We start from the raw sequence: 18,192 nt of genomic DNA, 5'->3' as shown, positions 1-18,192 counted from the left end.
CTTGATACACGAACAAGTTCGAGCCAATAATATGCAGAATAAATTCACTTCAGCAATTCTTTTATTCCATTTTATACAAGTGTCATTAATCATGCTTAATTTTTTTCTTCTTTGTTCCTGTGTTGTAAAAGATAGCGTAATTTGGTTGAGGCTTTTACCAATACTATGAAAATTTTTTTAAATAAAAGAATCTTGAAAACCTTGGAATATTTAATGACAAGAACAACAACAGGTAAAACAATATAAAATCTTCTATTTTGTAATTTCACTGTCTTCGTTAAATTCTTCCACTGTTTTACCTGTTGTTGATGATGGAAAGACAGCGTGGTTGCAGCAGTTACTTAGTAGTTCATGATTGCATTTCCATTTATCTATTCAAGTCCGATTCTGAAATTTAACAAGTATTCAGTTCTCTTGTAAACCTAAATTAGACCAGAGGCTGCTGCGGCCTTACATGTGAAAAAGTGCAAAGGAGAGACAGAGCAGGAATAATATAACCCTCTCGACTTCAGTTTGATCTCACTAGAAAGGCCTTCTCATTCAACAAAATACTCAAGTAATTCAGGAGGCTCCCTTGTTTCGCAAACATTAAGATGTTTATTTTAAAAACTAGAATAAAAATAACGGTTATCACTGTTTATCGATGGCGTCTTTAAACATACTAGCTAAACTTTGTTTGTTAGACATGGTTGTGTCCTCTATAACTTCGGAAGGACTATCATTTAATTTAATTTCACTCTGTTCCACATTTTTCTTCATTCTAGAAGTCAATAAGAGACCAGTCTTCTCTAGTTCAATTGCAGTCATTTCAAACAATTCTTCTTCAGTTTGATTTTGACGGAGACTTGCTAATTCAAAATATTTGTCTAAGAATAACTGAGACACTGTCGGTTTTCTATCAAACATGTTTATTGTACCTGGAGAACCAAATGTTTTGTAAAACTTTCTGAAAGGAAAAAAGAAGAAAAATTATATCAATCAATCCTGTCAAAATCACTCCTGCATTGCTTTGTATTTATCCATGATTACATTTAAAATTTAAAGAAAACACACACAGTAACCATTACTTCATATTTTTTTTCACCTGATTGTCAATAATAATGCTACGGGATTAAAATAACAGATAATTCAATCTCTAGCTGCAAATGCGAACATATACAGAAATCAAAATTTATAGGACGAAAAAAATTATTTTCTGTTGACTATTTTCCTGCCAATAAACATTTTCAATATATCAATCTTCATCAACAGTCAGTTCAACTAGATATATTAATGTTGATTTTATTAGTGCATTAATACAACTAATTATTAGTGTTTTAAGTACGCTAATATTAGTATTAAACGACTTCAAATTTTTTTTTAAATATAGCAACATCATTACTATTCTGGCTATTAAGTGGCTCATATAAATCTTAAACATTTTGACTTGACTTGGCTTTATTGAATAAGAAAGACACAAACGAGAACACAGCTATAGGGACTGATCAAAAACATATATACCAAACTCATCCGGGAAGCAAAGAAAAATCATTATTATTCAAAAATCTCTCACTGCAAAGGGAACTTGCAAAAAATTTGGTCTACAATAAATGAAATCCTTTCAAAAAAAAGGAATTCAAGATCTGTTCCTATTAACCTTAGGGACATCAGTGGCAGATTAATTAACCAATTTTAGTACCGGATGCTTTTAATAATTATTTCACTAATATTCCAAATGCTAACTCCTGTTCCTTCTCACAGTCAGTACACCCTAGCAAGAATCCCAGATCCATGTTTTTCTCTCCAACTGATCGCAAAGAGGTGCTTCAAGTTATCGAATCTCTCTCTAATAGTAGTACACCTGACTTCTTTGGCATAAGTAATAAGCTTCTTAGGACCGTATCTTCCTATATTTGTGAACCCATTGTGCACATAGCAAACCTGTCTATGACCAATGGAGTCTTCCCAGAAATATTTAAATCAGCAATTGTTATCCCGATTCATAAAAAAGGCGATCCGTCTGAGATAAGCAATTATCGTCCAATCTCACTTCTCCCAGTTATATCTAAGGTGCTCGAGAGAATTATATTCCGACGTCTTTCTCCCTTTGTATTTGGGAATCAGTCATCAGATTCGTTGATTTCTCCTCATCAATATGGCTTCCGTGCCAAATTTTCAACTGCTCATGCACTAATAGACGCCACACAGTTTATACGTTCCCAACTTGACCTTAAAAATACTGTATTGGGCTTATTTCTGGATTTTTCAAAGGCCTTTGACATGGTTGATCACAGTGTTTTATTAAGTAAACTCAATAACCTAGGGATTCGCGGAGTTCCTTTCTCATGGTTCGGCTCTTATCTCTCTGGTAGAGTACAGAGTGTGAGACTGGGCGGGGTGACTTCACATCCCCTACCTGTCCGGAGGGGCGTCCCACAGGGCTCTGTTCTTGGTCCAATACTTTTTCTCCTTTATATTAATGATTTGATTACGGACCTGGGCCCATCAGTGCACCCAGTACTTTTTGCTGACGATAGCAACTTTTTCATCACCGGTCCTAATTTACCATCCGTCGTCACCTCTACTCAAACCCTTCTGAATAGAGTACAGGAGTGGTGTCTCGTTAACTGCATGACCATTAACAGCAAGAAAAGTCAGGTGGTATTATTTCAAACCCCTTACAAAAAAAATGAAGTTCAGCCAGCACTTGGCCTAAAATATTCTACCAATCTCCTCCCGCAGGTCGAAGTTGCCAAGTTTCTTGGTGTCCACATAGACTCCTGCCTATCATTTGCAACACATGTGTCCTATGTTAGAGCCATAATTTTGCGACAGGTAAGTATAATTAATCGTGTGAATTATTTTCTTCCTCTCGATATCCTTGTCACCCTTTATTATTCTTTTATTTACCCATATATCTCATACTGCGGATCTGTTTGGGGCAATACTTATCCTTCAGTTACCAATAAATTAAAATCTGCTCAAAACCGTGCCGTCAAAGCAGTTTTTCGGTTGCACCGACTATATCCCACCAAGGACTTGTACTCCGATTTTGGTATTATCCCTTTTGAACAAATCATCAAAAAGTTAAATCTATCCCTTGCATATTCCGCTTACCATAAAAATCTTCCTCCCCACTTATTAACTTATTTTAATAGTAATAATTCTGAAGGCCACTGTCTCCGTTCATCCAACCGTTCCTTCATTGTCCCCAGGTGTATCTCTAGTTCCGCCCAGCGATCCCCAATTTATAAATCTATAATTCAATGGAATGTAATACCCTCCAGTGTCGAGCTATCCACAAGTTTTCGGACGCTATATAATAATGTACTAAAATCTTGATATTATATTTCTCTAAATGTTTGTTCAATTTGCTTTAATTACCCTTGTTTTCTCTTTTTTTTTTCTTCTCTCTCTTTTTCATTTACAATTTTTTGTTGTTTTGGTCCTTAACAAGTTCGCTTCTAGGATCTTTATTATTATTGTTGTTATGTGTTTTCTTTTCTTTTTGAATAAATTAATTGATTGATTGATCGATTGATCTACATCACAACATACGTCAACTTAATAATATATAATACATCACAATGTATTAAACCAAAGGCACTATTTATTACACAGAAAAAGGAGAGAATCCTTCTAAGAGAGAATTTACGTGTATTAGTAGAAAGAATTTATTTTTTATAACTATATCGAAACAATGGAACTGAAACAAAATTTTTTATTTTCATTGGTTCTTAGTTCTGATTTTTTTATATAATCCACTCTATCCAAAAAAAGAAAATCAAAAGTAGAAAGTTAATGCAAAGATATTAATAAATCCTTTGTTTGATTTTATCTTACTAATAGTTATTAAGCTAACATTTTTTATGCCAATGTTATATCATCAATTCCAGTCTTGGTATTTGTTAAATCATATCTTCGTTTTGTATGGCTTTAATTGCTTTTACGGTACTTGCCACTTTTTAGATAGTTATTTTTATAGACAAATAGCCTAATAAAAAATTCAGCTAAAATGATTTCTACCCTTCCCTTCCTTTTTCAACTCTAATGAATTGAGTTTATGCTAACATTATTATTCTGTCTAAACAAATTAAATAATCAATATGACTTTTCGATTTATTTGATTATACTAAAAACAAAGAAATAAATATAAAGAAGACAAACGGGTCTATGGCCAGTAAATGAAAACGAATAGAAACAACAAAAACCAAACGAATATTTCACCCGTATACAACAAGGCGTCTTCAGCGCGAAAAAAAACAACAAAAAATGAACTAACAGCTAAAACTGAAAAATATAAGTAAAACTAAAATAGATTAACATAAAATATATAATTATTTACTTTTACAATTGGCAGCTACCTTCATGAAACCGCAAAAGTAACTGGATTAAAATTAAAAAAAAAAACAAATGAACCAGAACTACATCATTGCGACATAATTTTATACGAAGCCTTTGATGCAGCAAGTCGTTTAGATTTGTTATTTGAACTAATCCCTTGGACATTTTGTAAGACTTTATTTTTGAATATGATTTCATTTTTTAAAATAATATCATAAATAAGAGCAATTCTTATACGACCAGTATCTCTATTAATTGATTAACCTGCGAAAATGTTTTTTTTTTTTAATTTTCAATACAGGATACCTGTTGCAAAATAAAATATCCATCATAAACAATAATTCACTATCAAAATACTCAGGAGAACAAATTTTACAAACCCTATCAACCAATGACATGGCTGTTACCTTTTTTTACTGAAATTGGGTGACATGAACGAAAATTTAAATACCTGTCATTATGAGTTGATTTTGTATAAATTGGAAAAAGTAAATCATTATCACTTTTTCTTAATAAAACATCTAAAAATGGTAGCCTTTCTTATTTTCCAGCTATAGTGCAAATTTAATATTTTTGTCAAACCTATTTAAATATTCAAGAAACAAATCTAAAGACTCCAATCCATGTTCCCAAAAACATAAAAAATCGTCCATGAACCTACCCCAGAAACAAGGAGACAGACGAAAATACTGTATAGCGGACATTTCTATAGAATCCAAAAATAAATTAGCCAGGATTGGACGTAGAGGAGCACCCATTTATGCTCCACATTATTTCAACGTAGATAACTTCGAAGACCACACTGCCTTTCCATGACGAAAGTAAAACAGTTCAAAATAGGGATGATACCTTTTTATTGACAGTGAATAGATATAAAATTATTTAACTGGATATTTCGAACACATATACAGTGTTCATCATCAGCAGTAAAACTAATCGAAATTATAAAGATTCTCTTCAAGAATATTTCCATAAACAGAGATACAGGTGAATTTGGATTAAACTCAATTTATGATAATTTACTGAGGTCAAATAAAGTAAATATCACCTCACCTAAGAGCTATGACCTTTGTCCACGTAATATGTCAGATAATTCTATTGAACCGGAACCGAAAAGGTCAAAGAGATTAGCCTCCACTGTTGCATTGAAAAAAAATAAGAGCAATAAACTATATGTGATTAGTTTATTACGTATATATTTTGTTATTTTTATTCATGTCTTTTAGTTTTACTCCTGATGATAAACACTGTATATGTGTTCGAAATATCCAGTTAAATAATTTTATATCTATTCACTGTCAATAAAAAGGTATCATCCATATTTTGAACTGTTTTACTTCCACGTTATTATTGTACATAATTTCATTGAATCACATCTATATTATTAAATCATCCTCTTTCATTTACTTATCAAAAAACTTGTTTCTCCAATACATAGATATGTATTACAAGAGATATCAAGAAAAAAATGTACAGTAACTGCGTCGATTTCCGAAGTTTTTTCAAATAATTTCCCAATAACGAAAAATAATTGCTTTACCTTAAGAAAAATATATATTCCTGTATTTCCAATTGTATCAATGCTTTTCTTATGTCATATCATGATGATGTCTTCAATATCAGCTGAACTACTGAACAACTTTCAGAAATTTTTAAAAACCAGCAAGATGATTACCAAAACCTTTGTCTTGAATTTCACACTGGGAAGTGTGCGTTCCTCTCGTGCAACTGGGGTGAAAGCAGCCCCGTCCCATTTGTGACTCTTGGTCTCTCTATGGTTCACCCAGTTGAAAGAATCACCTATCTTGGCCTCCCCATCGGTTTAACACTTTCTCACAACTGAAAACTTCTGATAAGCCATATTTCTTGTAGAATTGCCACTGCATATACATCCATAATTACTGCAGAATTGCGCTTCAACCGTCACATTCTGGTAACTCTTTTTTATCCATTTGCCCTTCCCCACATTTTTTATATTGGTTCCTTTTGGGAGATATTTTACCAGTCCCGATATGAGAAAAATCCACCCATGTTTCTTCCGGTTCGCTAAATACCGATTTTAATTCCCTTCATGGACGCATAACTCTAGAACAGTTCAGATGTTTGGAGTAGCTGATCTTGAGGAAGCTGCATCTTCAATAAGCAGGAAACATAATGCAAAGATAGTTAACCATCCTTGGTACCTGCTACTAATGTGTTGTGTGTATTTCAGAACTGTAAGTTAAACGTAATGTATTTATGGTTTTCTTATTAATTGTTGTTTATGTTACAGCAGAATATGATTATTAGATATTAAGTTTTTTCTTTCTTTTTATTTTATTGTTTCTCTCTTCCTCCGTTTTTAGCAGTGTTACTGTTTAATAGATTTTTCAATAAATAATAATAATTACAGAGCTTGCGACCTTCTCTAGGAGAAGGTGACAAAGGATTTGAGAGATGGAGGGGAGGGGTGTTAACCAGTGTTTTTCATCTGAAAGTGAATCAAAAGCTCAAATTATGGGAAGATTTAAATGGAGAAGTAAAGAAAAATTATAGAAATGTTTTGTGCATCATAACACTAAACATTGAAGGTTATTTTCATATCATAGCTAATTATAAATGAAACAAATCAAAATTAAAAAAAGTAAATGAAAGAGAAGTATGTAAGCATTTATAAAATTAAGAAATAAATAATTGCAAACAAGAGAAAACGTGGATAAAACAGTCAGTGAAATATAGAAGAAAATTCTGCAAATATTTCGGTTAAGACCTATACTCAACCATCTTTAGTGCAGAATAAAAACACAAATAAAAGTACACAGGACAATATAAGAAACCGAACCTTAAAACGAACACTAGAACTAAAGGAAGAAGAATCTTTCAATTTAACGATAAGAGGGTAACTGAAAAAGAAAAAAAATACGATAGTGAATGGCCTTTCAAACCTTTATTTTATATATAGCTTTTTTAAAGGCTAATTGCTTAACAGGCATATCAGCAATAAGCAATAAGTTTATTATGAATGGGTCTTAGATAAGTTTCTCCAGTATCTCTATTAAGGACATCTTTTTCGTGGAAATGCTTTTTTATTTCAACTTCCTCCTTGAAAACTTGCATGAGACCTTTAACAGGGGCAATAATGGAGGTGTTATCAAACAAAATGAAATGGCGTGGGTAATCATAGACGTGTTGAGCCAAGGTGGAATCACAAGTCTCAGGCCTTTAATAGGATCTCTGATACTACCATTTCTGGTAAGCGATTAGCCTTTAATGAAAGCTTGAAATACCATTCATTATTGAATTTTTTATTCGTTTACCCTTTCATCGTTACTTCGAAATGGTCTTCTTCTTGTAAATTTTGGGGTTTGTTTTAAGGTTTGAATTTTTATAGTGTCCTATGGATTTCTATCAGTATTTTTCATTCTGCAGTGAAGAGTTGGAGGTCGAGTTTGAAGAATGTGAACAATAGAATTGAAGAGTTTGCTGGTGAAGCAGAGATTTTAACCAAAATATTTGCACAGTTTTCTTCTATTTTCACTGGCTGTTTTATTCTCTTTTTAACTTCTTCAAAAAATTGTTCCTTCTTCATTTGTCATGCTTAGCCTGTTTGGTCTCAGAAATTATTTTGTAAACATTTATTTCGTAAAAATGAAAATTTAAGCCACAAAAATCACTGGCCAACAGTTAATCAAGTTGCTTTACAACCAGCAATATTTAGTGAATATATCAGACAAATGAATCCACCGGTTGCCCAGGGAGAAAGATAATCCAAAAGCAAATATAAGGTAGCATAATTATTTACAAGACTAAAAACTGAATAGATGTCTATGAATTTGTAATTTTTTCATTATTTGGCAAACTGAATATTTAGAAAGTTGATTTTATGATGGAAAAACGTTAGAGTATTTAAAATTGAGGTGTAAAAGAGACTGGCCCGCTCTAGTAAGAGAAGGTCAAGAAGGGAGTACATGTGGGAATTCATTGTTTTCCATTTGGAAGTGAATTAAAGGCTCAATTTGCAGAAAGATTTGACAAGACACATGTAATGATTTAAACAATGTAGCACTATCAAAGAAAGTTGAAAAGTAAAGAAAGATTAGTTTACGTGCATTTATTTCTTGAAAATAAAATTCAAAAGCCACAAAACCAATGGTCAATAGCTATTTCATTTGCCGAAGAACAAGCAGCATTTTACCCATACACTGATGAAATGAATACACCAACCATCCATTAGCCATTCTACAACTATACCAGCCACAAAGAGTGTTTTAAAGACCACCCTTGAGGGGTAAAAACCATCATGGTGGTTCATATAACTTGTTACATAGAAAAAGGAGATAAAAAGTTTTATTCCATAAAATCTTTTCTAGACTCTTATATTTACTTACGCTCGAACAATGTCTTCCTTAAATAAAAGTCTTTTGCATTCAGAAGAATGAGGCTCTCTATTAAATCTTGGCTCATATTTTGGTGGAAATGCTGCATAAACATCATACCAAACAGGCTTGTCAGATGGTTTCATTGCACCAGACTTGAGAAGACCCTCTACCCTGAAATTTAGGATTTGGATCAAATGGAGAGACAGATAGAGAGGCTAAGAAGGGCAGGGCAAGAGTGATGTGTTTAGATACTTCCAAAAACAAGCATTTTGACATTACTAATATTTATCACTGCAACTACTACTACTGTAAATCTGCTTCAACATTAAGCCACCTGAGACTGACTCAGTGAAAAACAAGTGTCCTCCATCCTATCCTTTTTGTCTTCCAAGGAATCCCCAAAGAACTTAGTTTATCAATTTTTTCTAAGCCTAATATGGGAAATATGATAATTATTTATCACTTGAAGCCCTGCTATGAAGCCCTGAATAGCTTGGCATACAAAGGAAACCAAATCCCGACGTAAATCCCATGGCACTCTGGACGCTTTTCCTCCATCCCAATCTAATCAAAGCCTCCCTCTTTTCACCCATCCAGGAAGTTCCCATTTTTCTTCAATCTTTCTTTATAACATCCCCCATCCCAACGAGAGACGACCTGTTTTCCGTTAAGCCCTAGACAGTTGGCCAAAAAAAATATTGTGTCATCCTTCATCCACATATCTTGCCGTAGCTATCTCAATCTTTCTCTCATTATAACCCTAGCAAGCGGGATTGAACTGGAATTTAAATAGAGCCGACTGTTCAAAATATGGTCAGGCAGTTTCTCTGGGAAACATCCAGCAAATCTTCCTCTGTTTATGGAGCAACAATGATTCCAAACCATACTTGACCACTGTCATCACTGTAGCTTCCAATATTCTAACCTCGGTTTGCAGATTTATCTTCCTATTCTTTAAACTTTTTTCAACCATGAAAAAACACATAGAGTAGAATAGCAATGGCTAGAATAGTTTTTGCAATTCTACTTTTAACATCTTCAATGCTCCCACCATCTTTACTAATAATGCTATCAAGGTAAGTGAAGCTGTCCACTTGATCGATTAGTTCGTTACCCAAAGTCACCTTTTTATTCTTCACTTATTCCAGCCTTAGGGAGTTAGTCTTCTTAACATTAATTTTCAAACTTATTCTAGCACTCTGAAATTGTTCAACCTCTAAAAGTTTACTTATTTTGCTCAAACTTTCCTCTAGCATGCTTAAATTATCAGCATAATCTAAGTCAAGGAAGGTTTTTCTACTCCATTCGATTCCGTGTTTTTCCATTGCCTTTCCTATCCTCCTTTAAACAAAGTCTATCAAAATGACCCATAAAAATCAGGGATATAATGCCTGATATATAACTCCTGATATAATGTGAAACCAGCTACTAACCTCATTTACTACCTTAACTGCAGCAGTGTTTTTCTCATACATACAAAGCTCTTGCATCGGCTGAATTGAGCACATGTTCAATATCTATGAAATTGAGAAGTAAAGATGTTTGATGAATCAGACACTTCCCAATTATTATCCTTAGTGTGAAAATTTGGTCTACACAGCCTCTTTAAGTGTAAAATGTATCATCATACTAAGTAATTTGCTATCTATTGAAATCAAGCTAATGCCTCTACAATTACCACAATCACCCTCACCCTTATCACCTTCCTTATACAGGGGTTTAATTAGGGCATTCCTAAAATTACTAAGTAGTTCCCCCTTTTCAAAAATCATATTTATAATCTTCAATAACTTATTTCTAACCTCATAGCCACCATATTTAAGAAACTCATTTACCACACTATCAGCACCAGGGGCCTTATTATTTTTTAATCCTTTTAGTACTGTCACTAATTCCTCATCACAAATTAAATTTTCCTTCACATCTAAGGTGTCACAAACTTTTCATTTCCCTCTACATCTTTTCCTGTAACTCTATTCCAGCTTAGCACATTCTCAAAATGCTCTGAGTATCTCTCTTTCACTCTTTCCTTGTCACTACTTGTGCTGCCATTCCTTTCTTTAACTGGGACAGGTTCAGATTGACTGCCCCTCTCAATTTATTAACATCCAGTACAATATTTTACTATCCTCAACAATTTTATCCATGGTCTCCACTTCACACCTCCTTAGTTCACATTTTAATGCTTTCTTCACTTTCTTTACAATCTTCTTATTTTCATATGATTTATCACTCAGATATGTCTTGTACAAACCCCTTGTCGTCTTTATCAAACATAAAGCCCATTCATTGATATTTCTAGTTGTGTTTCTAACTTTCTTCCCTAAGACACTGTCAGCAACTTCACAAATTATTTTCCTAGAAATACTCTATTCGTCTTCTATATTATCAAATTTTAAACTCTCCAGTTTAGTGTTCAACTGTTCCAGGAAAGTTTCTCTCAGATTTTCATTCTGGAGTCTGCCAATAATTGCAGTAGTCTGCAGCCATTACTAACTTCTTTCCCTACACCAAAGCTACCTAGACTAGACACCATCTATCCCTATTTCTATCAATCTGGACATTAAAATCTCTAAATGAAACACCACATTTCTACCTGGGACCCTGTCTGTTTGTTTCTGTAACTGTGATTGAAACTCATCTGAGTCAGTCCTATCTCTATCATTTGGTTCTATAGGGGTCTATACTACTATGACTGATACCCTCCACTTTTTAGTAATAAAATGAGCAATAAGGCATTCTATTATCAATACCTTCCCAACCTAAACAGGACTTAGCTGCTTCCTTACTCCTTAGCCCTACTCCCTGTCTATGTACCCCATTCTTCCTGCCTGAGTAACAAATTCTATATAACCTAATTTTGTATTTCCTACCCCTGGAATACAAGTTTCTGAAACTCCTAATAAGTCCAGTTCAAATTCAAAGAGTCTGAATTCAACAGTCAAAATGTAAATACAATAGTTAATTTCTAACAAGGGAGCCTAGGGGAGGTCCCTACTGAGAAGTAGATACAGTTAGTGGTCTGATATTATCAATAAGAACGTTACTGCAACCAGGGAGGGCTCTTGGTGGTTCGGGACTTCAATCTTTCTTTTCTTCTTTTTTTTTAGTTCTTCTCAACCAAATTCAGAATAATTGTCTTGCAAGAGCAACACAATTGTTCGAGATTTATTATTATCAATCACAATTATTCGAGAGCAACACGAGTGTGGACCTCAGGCCATATTGATGAATATGACATTACATTTAGGAAAGCTCTGCAGAACTCTTGCCTGGGGCCAAAAAGGATGGTTTTCCCTTGTCCACATGCCAGAGCCTATGGTGTGCGAAGTGAAGTGGAGTTATACAGCCTACGTCAGAAAAGAGTATCTGAAGTTGTGCAGCCAAGCTTTCGTTTCATCAAACCATGTTTCTGCTTTCGAGTGGAAAGCTCCGTTCTAGCAGGAAAGCAGACAGGCACCACTTTCAAATTGAAGATGGACTAAAATCTATAAGTGTCAAATATATGCGGCAGTTACCCGGCCCCACAGCAATATATCTTCTTTGAGTGATAACTAAAAAAATTTAAAGAAGCAAAAATGTGGCATTTTCCCACGGGTCCGAAAGTGCTGCCATCTATTATTTCTACCCATTTCTATTCGTGATTTCAGCTGAGTTTGTCATTCGGTTTTTCGGACTTGAGATTGCGGTAGAAAAATGGTATCAGATGTGTCTTATAAACTTTAAAAGTTCTCTCATTGCTAAAGAAATTGGAGCTTATCCTTTGCTCCTTTCTAAGTGGTGACGTTAGAAAGTTGGCCTACAGCAAAAAAAAAAAAAAACAACTTTTGAACTAAGACAGATATAATTTTTCTCGACGGCAATCGATGGCTCTTGATGAGCTGATCCAAGTATATGACATCCATTTTTTGGAATAAAGATTCCTTCATGAGGTATACCAGTTTGAAAGTTTCAAGGGGTTGAAAACTTCAGTAGTAAGGCATACACTGAAACGAAATCTAGGCCGATACAAATTGTGAGACATATAGAGGACTAGTAAGCAACAGTTGACTGTTAGGTAATAATCACCTTCAGCAATGAGGGGTTAGCAACTTTTGCTAGTTGGTGTATGTATTATTTGTTTCCAGTGTATTTGATGGTAAAACCAATTTGGTTCCAGTGGTAAGACACGTAGGTGACTTGTAAGTAATAATCTGCTGTTAGGCTAAAGTCAACTTCAGTGATGAGGGGTTTGCAACTATGCTAGTTGGTGTACCCATTTATTTGCTTCTGGTGAACTTGATGCCTATCACAGGAGATGGACTTATAAGTAAGAATCGGTTCACTTTGGGCGAGAAACGGCTGTTAGTTCATAATCATCTTTGGCAATGAGGGGTTTGCCACTTTTGCTTGTTGGTGTACCTATTATTTGTTTCTGGTGTATTTGATGGTTAAACCAATTTGGTTCCAGTGGTAAGACATGTAGGGGACTTGTAAGTAATAATTGGATGTTGGGCAACAACAATCTTCAGCGATGAGGGGTTTGCAACTTTTGCTAGCTGGTGTACCCATTTATTTGTTTCCGGTGAACTTTATGTCTATCATGGGAGAGGGACTTGTAAGTAAGAATCTGTTCACTTTGGGCTAGAAATTTGTGCAAATTGGTGCACATTGTATTCAATCTCTTTAAATCTGACAGAACTAAATGTTTGCACAACAGGTACAAACAATAATGTAAAAAAATGAGGTAGTTTTGTAATAATTAGTGTCACCTATGGTATTTTAAACCTGAAAAGTTACGGATAGCTTTATAATACCAACTAGATTATATAAGATATTGTTCCAAGTTTTCATCCATCATGATGTCTACAATTGAAAAGGATAAAGTTCAACTCGCTGGAAAGTCAATTTAGTCCCTTCTTTTGATATTATTTTGTAGCTGTTGTTTTTTCAATGCTGAGGAATAGCCTTGGTCATATGATAACTGATTGCGTTCTTCTTTGAACACACTGTCTTAAAAACTTCGATAGGCTGACAACTTCATCATTTAACCAATAGTGAAGAAACCAGCACAAACAAGAATGTAAAACAATGAGATAGTTTCGTAATAATTAATAGAATGTCATCTATGGTATTTTGATCCTGAAAAGTTAGGGATAGCTTTATAATACCAACTAGATTATATAAGATATTGTTCCGAGTTTTCCTCTGTCATGATGTCTACAATTGAAAAGGATAAAGTTCAACTGGCTGCAAAGTCAATTTAGTCCCTTCTTTCAATACAATTTTGTTGTTGTTTTTTCAATGCTGAGGAATAGCCTTTGATTATGTGATTACTGATCGATAGCAAAGAAATTGATTTGGCTACCTTTCTGAGATAGCAAAAAGTCAATAAACTAGAATTTTACCTAAGAGAGTTAACAACATCAATTTCTAGCTGTGATTATAAAAAAATAGCACATTCTTTGAATTTAAGTAATAAATGGGGAAAATTTATTCCTTAATTATTTGACAGCAATTAAGTTAAATAAAGGGCAATTGGATTTTCAATTCAAATTAGAGAGGCATGGGAAAAATTTACGACTAACTTAGATCATCAAACTGCAGTATCTAAGATTCACCAATACATAAGCAAGATGAACAGCAAGAGAATGACACTTGATGATTGCAAATATGAAATAAAACACCAGGGTCAACTAATTACTTCTGATTTTCTAAAAGCTGATATTTTTGCAAACACATTCATAAAAAAACCTCTAGACACTGTTTTGTCAAATCCACCTGTATGTGTCCTCCCTTCTGTAGCACAACATAAGAAGTCATTAATGTTACCTTTTTCGTTATCTGAGTTACAGACAGCTATTGAAAGATACAACTTAAATTCAGCCCCATGATATGATGAGACACACATCAAATGGTTGATTGAAACACCTGACATTTTTTAACTCCTGGAAGTATGTAACAACGCATGGAGAGAAGGGAGATTTCCTACCCCCTGGAAAATTGCACTTATTTACCCAATCCTCAAGCCTGGAAAACCACCAGAAGATACTGTATCTTACAGACCAATATCAGTTCTCCCCACAATGGGCAAAATATTTGAGAGTATGATTTTAAGGTGATTAGAATGGTTTGCAGAGGTAACTCAAATAATACCCCAATCTCAGACAGGTTTTAGAAAGAGTCATAGTGCAATGGACAACATAACCAGAATAGAAACAGATATGACAGATGCTTTACAGGAGGGCAAAGTTGGTATTGCTGTATTGTTTGATTGGACAGATGCATATGGGAATGTAAAACGCGAAAAGTTACAAGAAATTATGCATAATAAAAATTTTCCACCTCTGGTGATCTCAATTATAAGGGATTTATTATATGATTGTTCCTTTCAAGTACAGATTAATGAAATACTGTCTGTAAGAAAGCAAGTTGAAGATGGTCTCCCACAAGGAACTGTCATAAGCCCTCTTTTATTTACATTATATATTTCTGAACTAAAACTTAGAAGCCAGCCAAAACACGGAGAATTTGCTGATGATCTCCTTGTGTGGAACAGACATAAGAACATAACTTTACTCCAAAACATCATTCAGGAAGACATATGTGATGTGTGCCTGTTTTCTAAAGCTTTTGGACTGCCCATTTCTATACCAAAAACAAAAGCAATTGTGTTCCATAAACAACAAGTAACCCTTCCGAAACCCTTAAGGATAGATGAGAGTGAGATAGTCTATGAGCCATGAGTTTGGCTACTGGGGATGATTCTTGATTCTCGTTTAAAATGGCAGCCATATTTAATGATGTTAAGAATGACAATTTTAAAACAGCTATCCATCCTCAAACAACTTGCAGGATCTAAATGGAGATCTTCACCAAAGTTGATTATTGACTTTTACAAAATGTAAATTTGATCTAAATTGGAAAATGGCACACAATTTCTTACAAATATTCCAGTTACTTTGTTTAATACCCTTGAGACACTCCAAAATTCAGCCATCAGAATTGCTTTGGGGCTCCACAAACATACTGCAGTGGTTAAGCTCAAAGAACTTTCTGGACTACCTGCTCTGAAAGACAGGGCTACTATGCAGAGAAACTGCTACTTCATAAAAATACAAACATATGGCAAAATCCATGTGGTTTTTCCCTCCACTTTTGAAAACCCTGCTAAGCCCCAACACCTACTATCTTCTTTTAGCCAGTATCTAAAAGATTACCCAAATTGGAAAAATGAACAGGCAGATAGTTACCCTTTTCCAAAATCTCCACCATGGGAAATGGTGGCTCCTGAATGTTATCTTCAGTTAGTTTCTAAAGACAAGTCACATTATTCAGATCAGTATATCTGTCAACTCTTTGCTAATAAGATATCCTTACACTTTCCTGAACATATTCTAGCCTTCACGGATGGTTCAGTAAAAGAAACAAAAGCAGGAGCAGGGGTGTGTATTCCTCATGTTTCCTTGAATATATCAGCAACTCTTCCATCCCACACTTCAATTCTGTCAGCAGAGTTATTTGCTATACATAAAGCACTTGAAACTATGGCCAGACTAAACCTTTTGTCAAAGAATGTGTTAATCCTTACAGATTCAAATTCTGCAATTCAATTAATAAGAAAAATAAATTATGAGGCTGCAGATTCAGATTTAAAATTAATAAGAGATGATCAACAAAGATTAAATGATTGTGGTATTTTTGTTTGCTTCCAGCATATTCCCAGTCATAGAGGACTGATTCATAATGTGACTGCTGATAGGCTAGCAAATGAAGCAGCAAATATTGACCCTCAACCAGAATCAAAATTGGGGAACATACAAGATATTATAAAACGCTGTGGACAAATAAAGTGTCTACCATTTCGAAATTCCCCATTTTGTTCTAGAGAAGACACAGTGTGGTACTATAGACTGAAATCAGGATATCTTTTTCTGAATTCTGTACAATTTCAATAGAATTTATATCATTCTCCACTATGCAGGTGGTGTTTAACAACAGAGGAAACTCCCAGGCACATATTTTTTGATTGCCATATACTTGCACCTGAAACTAATAAGATCAAGATAATTTGTAAAAAACTAAAGATTAAAGATATGTTTGACTCTATCATTAGCTTACAACTACCTCCTAATACTGAAAGGCCAATCTATAGGGTGATGATCCAAATTATGAAAAAGACATTGGAAAACAAGCTAATTTATTAATGAAGATCTACTGTGCAGAAGAGAGCAAGACTGAGTAAGAAGAGCCATATTGGTACCAGCCAGCCTCTTGGCCTTAAACTGCTGGGGACAGGCAGCTCAAGTACTTGCACTTCCCACAAACCAAACAGAAGAGAAGATGAAAAAGAAGGATTGCTAGTGCAATCTTGAAGTCAAAGGGGTGAAAGGACTGTATGCAGTCTGTATACCCTCATACAAATTCTGAGATTGGAATTTAGCATCTATATCTAAATTAGGTTTACTCAATAAAATTTAATACTTTTTTTGGCTCCTTAAATTTTATTTCATTTCTCAGAGAAGCCATGCAACCTTAGTAGACATTTTGAATCTGTTTATTTCTTGGTAAAATTCTAGTTAATTGACTTCTTGCTATCTCAGAAAGGGTTTAAGTTAGGAAAATGAAACTTTCAGGGATGAATCTACACACTAAAGTATGTCCCAGGAAGGTATTTTGAAGCAACTACCTCTACTCCTTCTCCCTCTAGAGGGCCATGACCTTTGATGACCTTTAAAAATATGTGTGTTATAAAAGTGAAACCTTGCAAAATATATCTTCCACTTAATTGAAGTACAACAAAATTATTTTCAGCTTCATAACTTTGCTTAATTCTATTTTATAAGGCTTTAAAGATATGCAAATACATTTTCTAAATTAAAAAAAAAACATTGTTATTGCTCAAAATTCTACTCAAATAACAGGAATTGCATTTTAGAACTAAAGGCAGAGAAAAAGCAACTAGCAACTGAAAATTAAGGTAAAATGTTGGTTTGTCAAAATTTCAATAGGTATAGACCTGTCATGTAGGCAAATTTCAGGGCCCTCTGGAGGGAGAAGGAGTGGAGGTGGGTACTTTAAAATACCTTCCCAGGACATACTTTAGCCTGAAGACCTAACCCTGAAAGTTTCATTATCCTAACCTAAACCCTTTCCGAGATAGCAAGAAGTCAATTAACTAGAATTTTACCATAGTTCTTTCCTATCCTTTGTTAACAACTTGTTTACAATGTCTGAATATTGACCCTAGACTATAGCCAGTTTTGTTAGGGGAGCAGAAGATCTAATTAAGCCTACTGTCCCACTTTTCAAGATTAATTATTATTATAATCGTGCTTTTCTTGCCACTTCAATCAGACCTTGTAAATATAGTTCCAATTTTCTCTAATCTGCTGGAAGCCATTCTTAGAGAAGAAAAACAAATCAGCACGTTTTTTGATTTTAAATAATACACGTGAAAAACTTATTCCTTAATTATTTGACTTCAATTGAGTTACATAAAGGGCAATTAAATTTTCGATATAAACAATTA

General features: G+C 34.2%; 1 protein-coding gene across 2 annotated transcripts; it reads right to left on the bottom strand.

Annotated features, from left to right (window-relative positions):
- Nucleotides 1-574: 574 nt before the first annotated feature.
- Nucleotides 575-18,134, bottom strand: LOC136033781 (small ribosomal subunit protein mS23-like). 2 transcript variants are annotated; one of them, XM_065714683.1, is made up of 3 exons: nucleotides 18,020-18,134; nucleotides 8,691-8,852; nucleotides 575-946 (listed from the first exon to the last, which is right to left on the bottom strand). In XM_065714683.1, exons 1-3 carry the CDS (start codon nucleotides 18,061-18,063, stop codon nucleotides 631-633), a joined length of 522 nt encoding a protein of 173 aa, XP_065570755.1. In that variant the 5' UTR covers nucleotides 18,064-18,134; the 3' UTR covers nucleotides 575-630. The 2 variants fall into 2 exon arrangements, with proteins under 2 accessions (XP_065570755.1, XP_065570756.1); XM_065714684.1 differs by lacking the exon at nucleotides 18,020-18,134 and adding an exon at nucleotides 17,851-18,002.
- Nucleotides 18,135-18,192: the final 58 nt, after the last annotated feature.

This window comes from Artemia franciscana, chromosome 12 (genome assembly GCF_032884065.1).
Source record: "Artemia franciscana chromosome 12, ASM3288406v1, whole genome shotgun sequence".
Taxonomy (NCBI): Eukaryota; Metazoa; Arthropoda; class Branchiopoda; order Anostraca; family Artemiidae; genus Artemia; species Artemia franciscana.
This window is presented reverse-complemented; position numbering and strand designations above follow the sequence as displayed.

Excerpts from the sequence above, each read along its gene's own strand:
- LOC136033781 (XM_065714683.1), bottom strand. The coding sequence starts at position 18,063 with ATGGCTTCCAGCAGATTAGAGAAAATTGGAACTATATTTACAAG. Across the intron at positions 8,853-18,019 it reads ATTGGAACTATATTTACAAG|GGTAGAGGGTCTTCTCAAGT; the intron begins GTCTGATTGAAG and ends CCTAAATTTCAG. Across the intron at positions 947-8,690 it reads AAGGAAGACATTGTTCGAGC|AAAGTTTTACAAAACATTTG; the intron begins GTAAGTAAATAT and ends TTTTCCTTTCAG.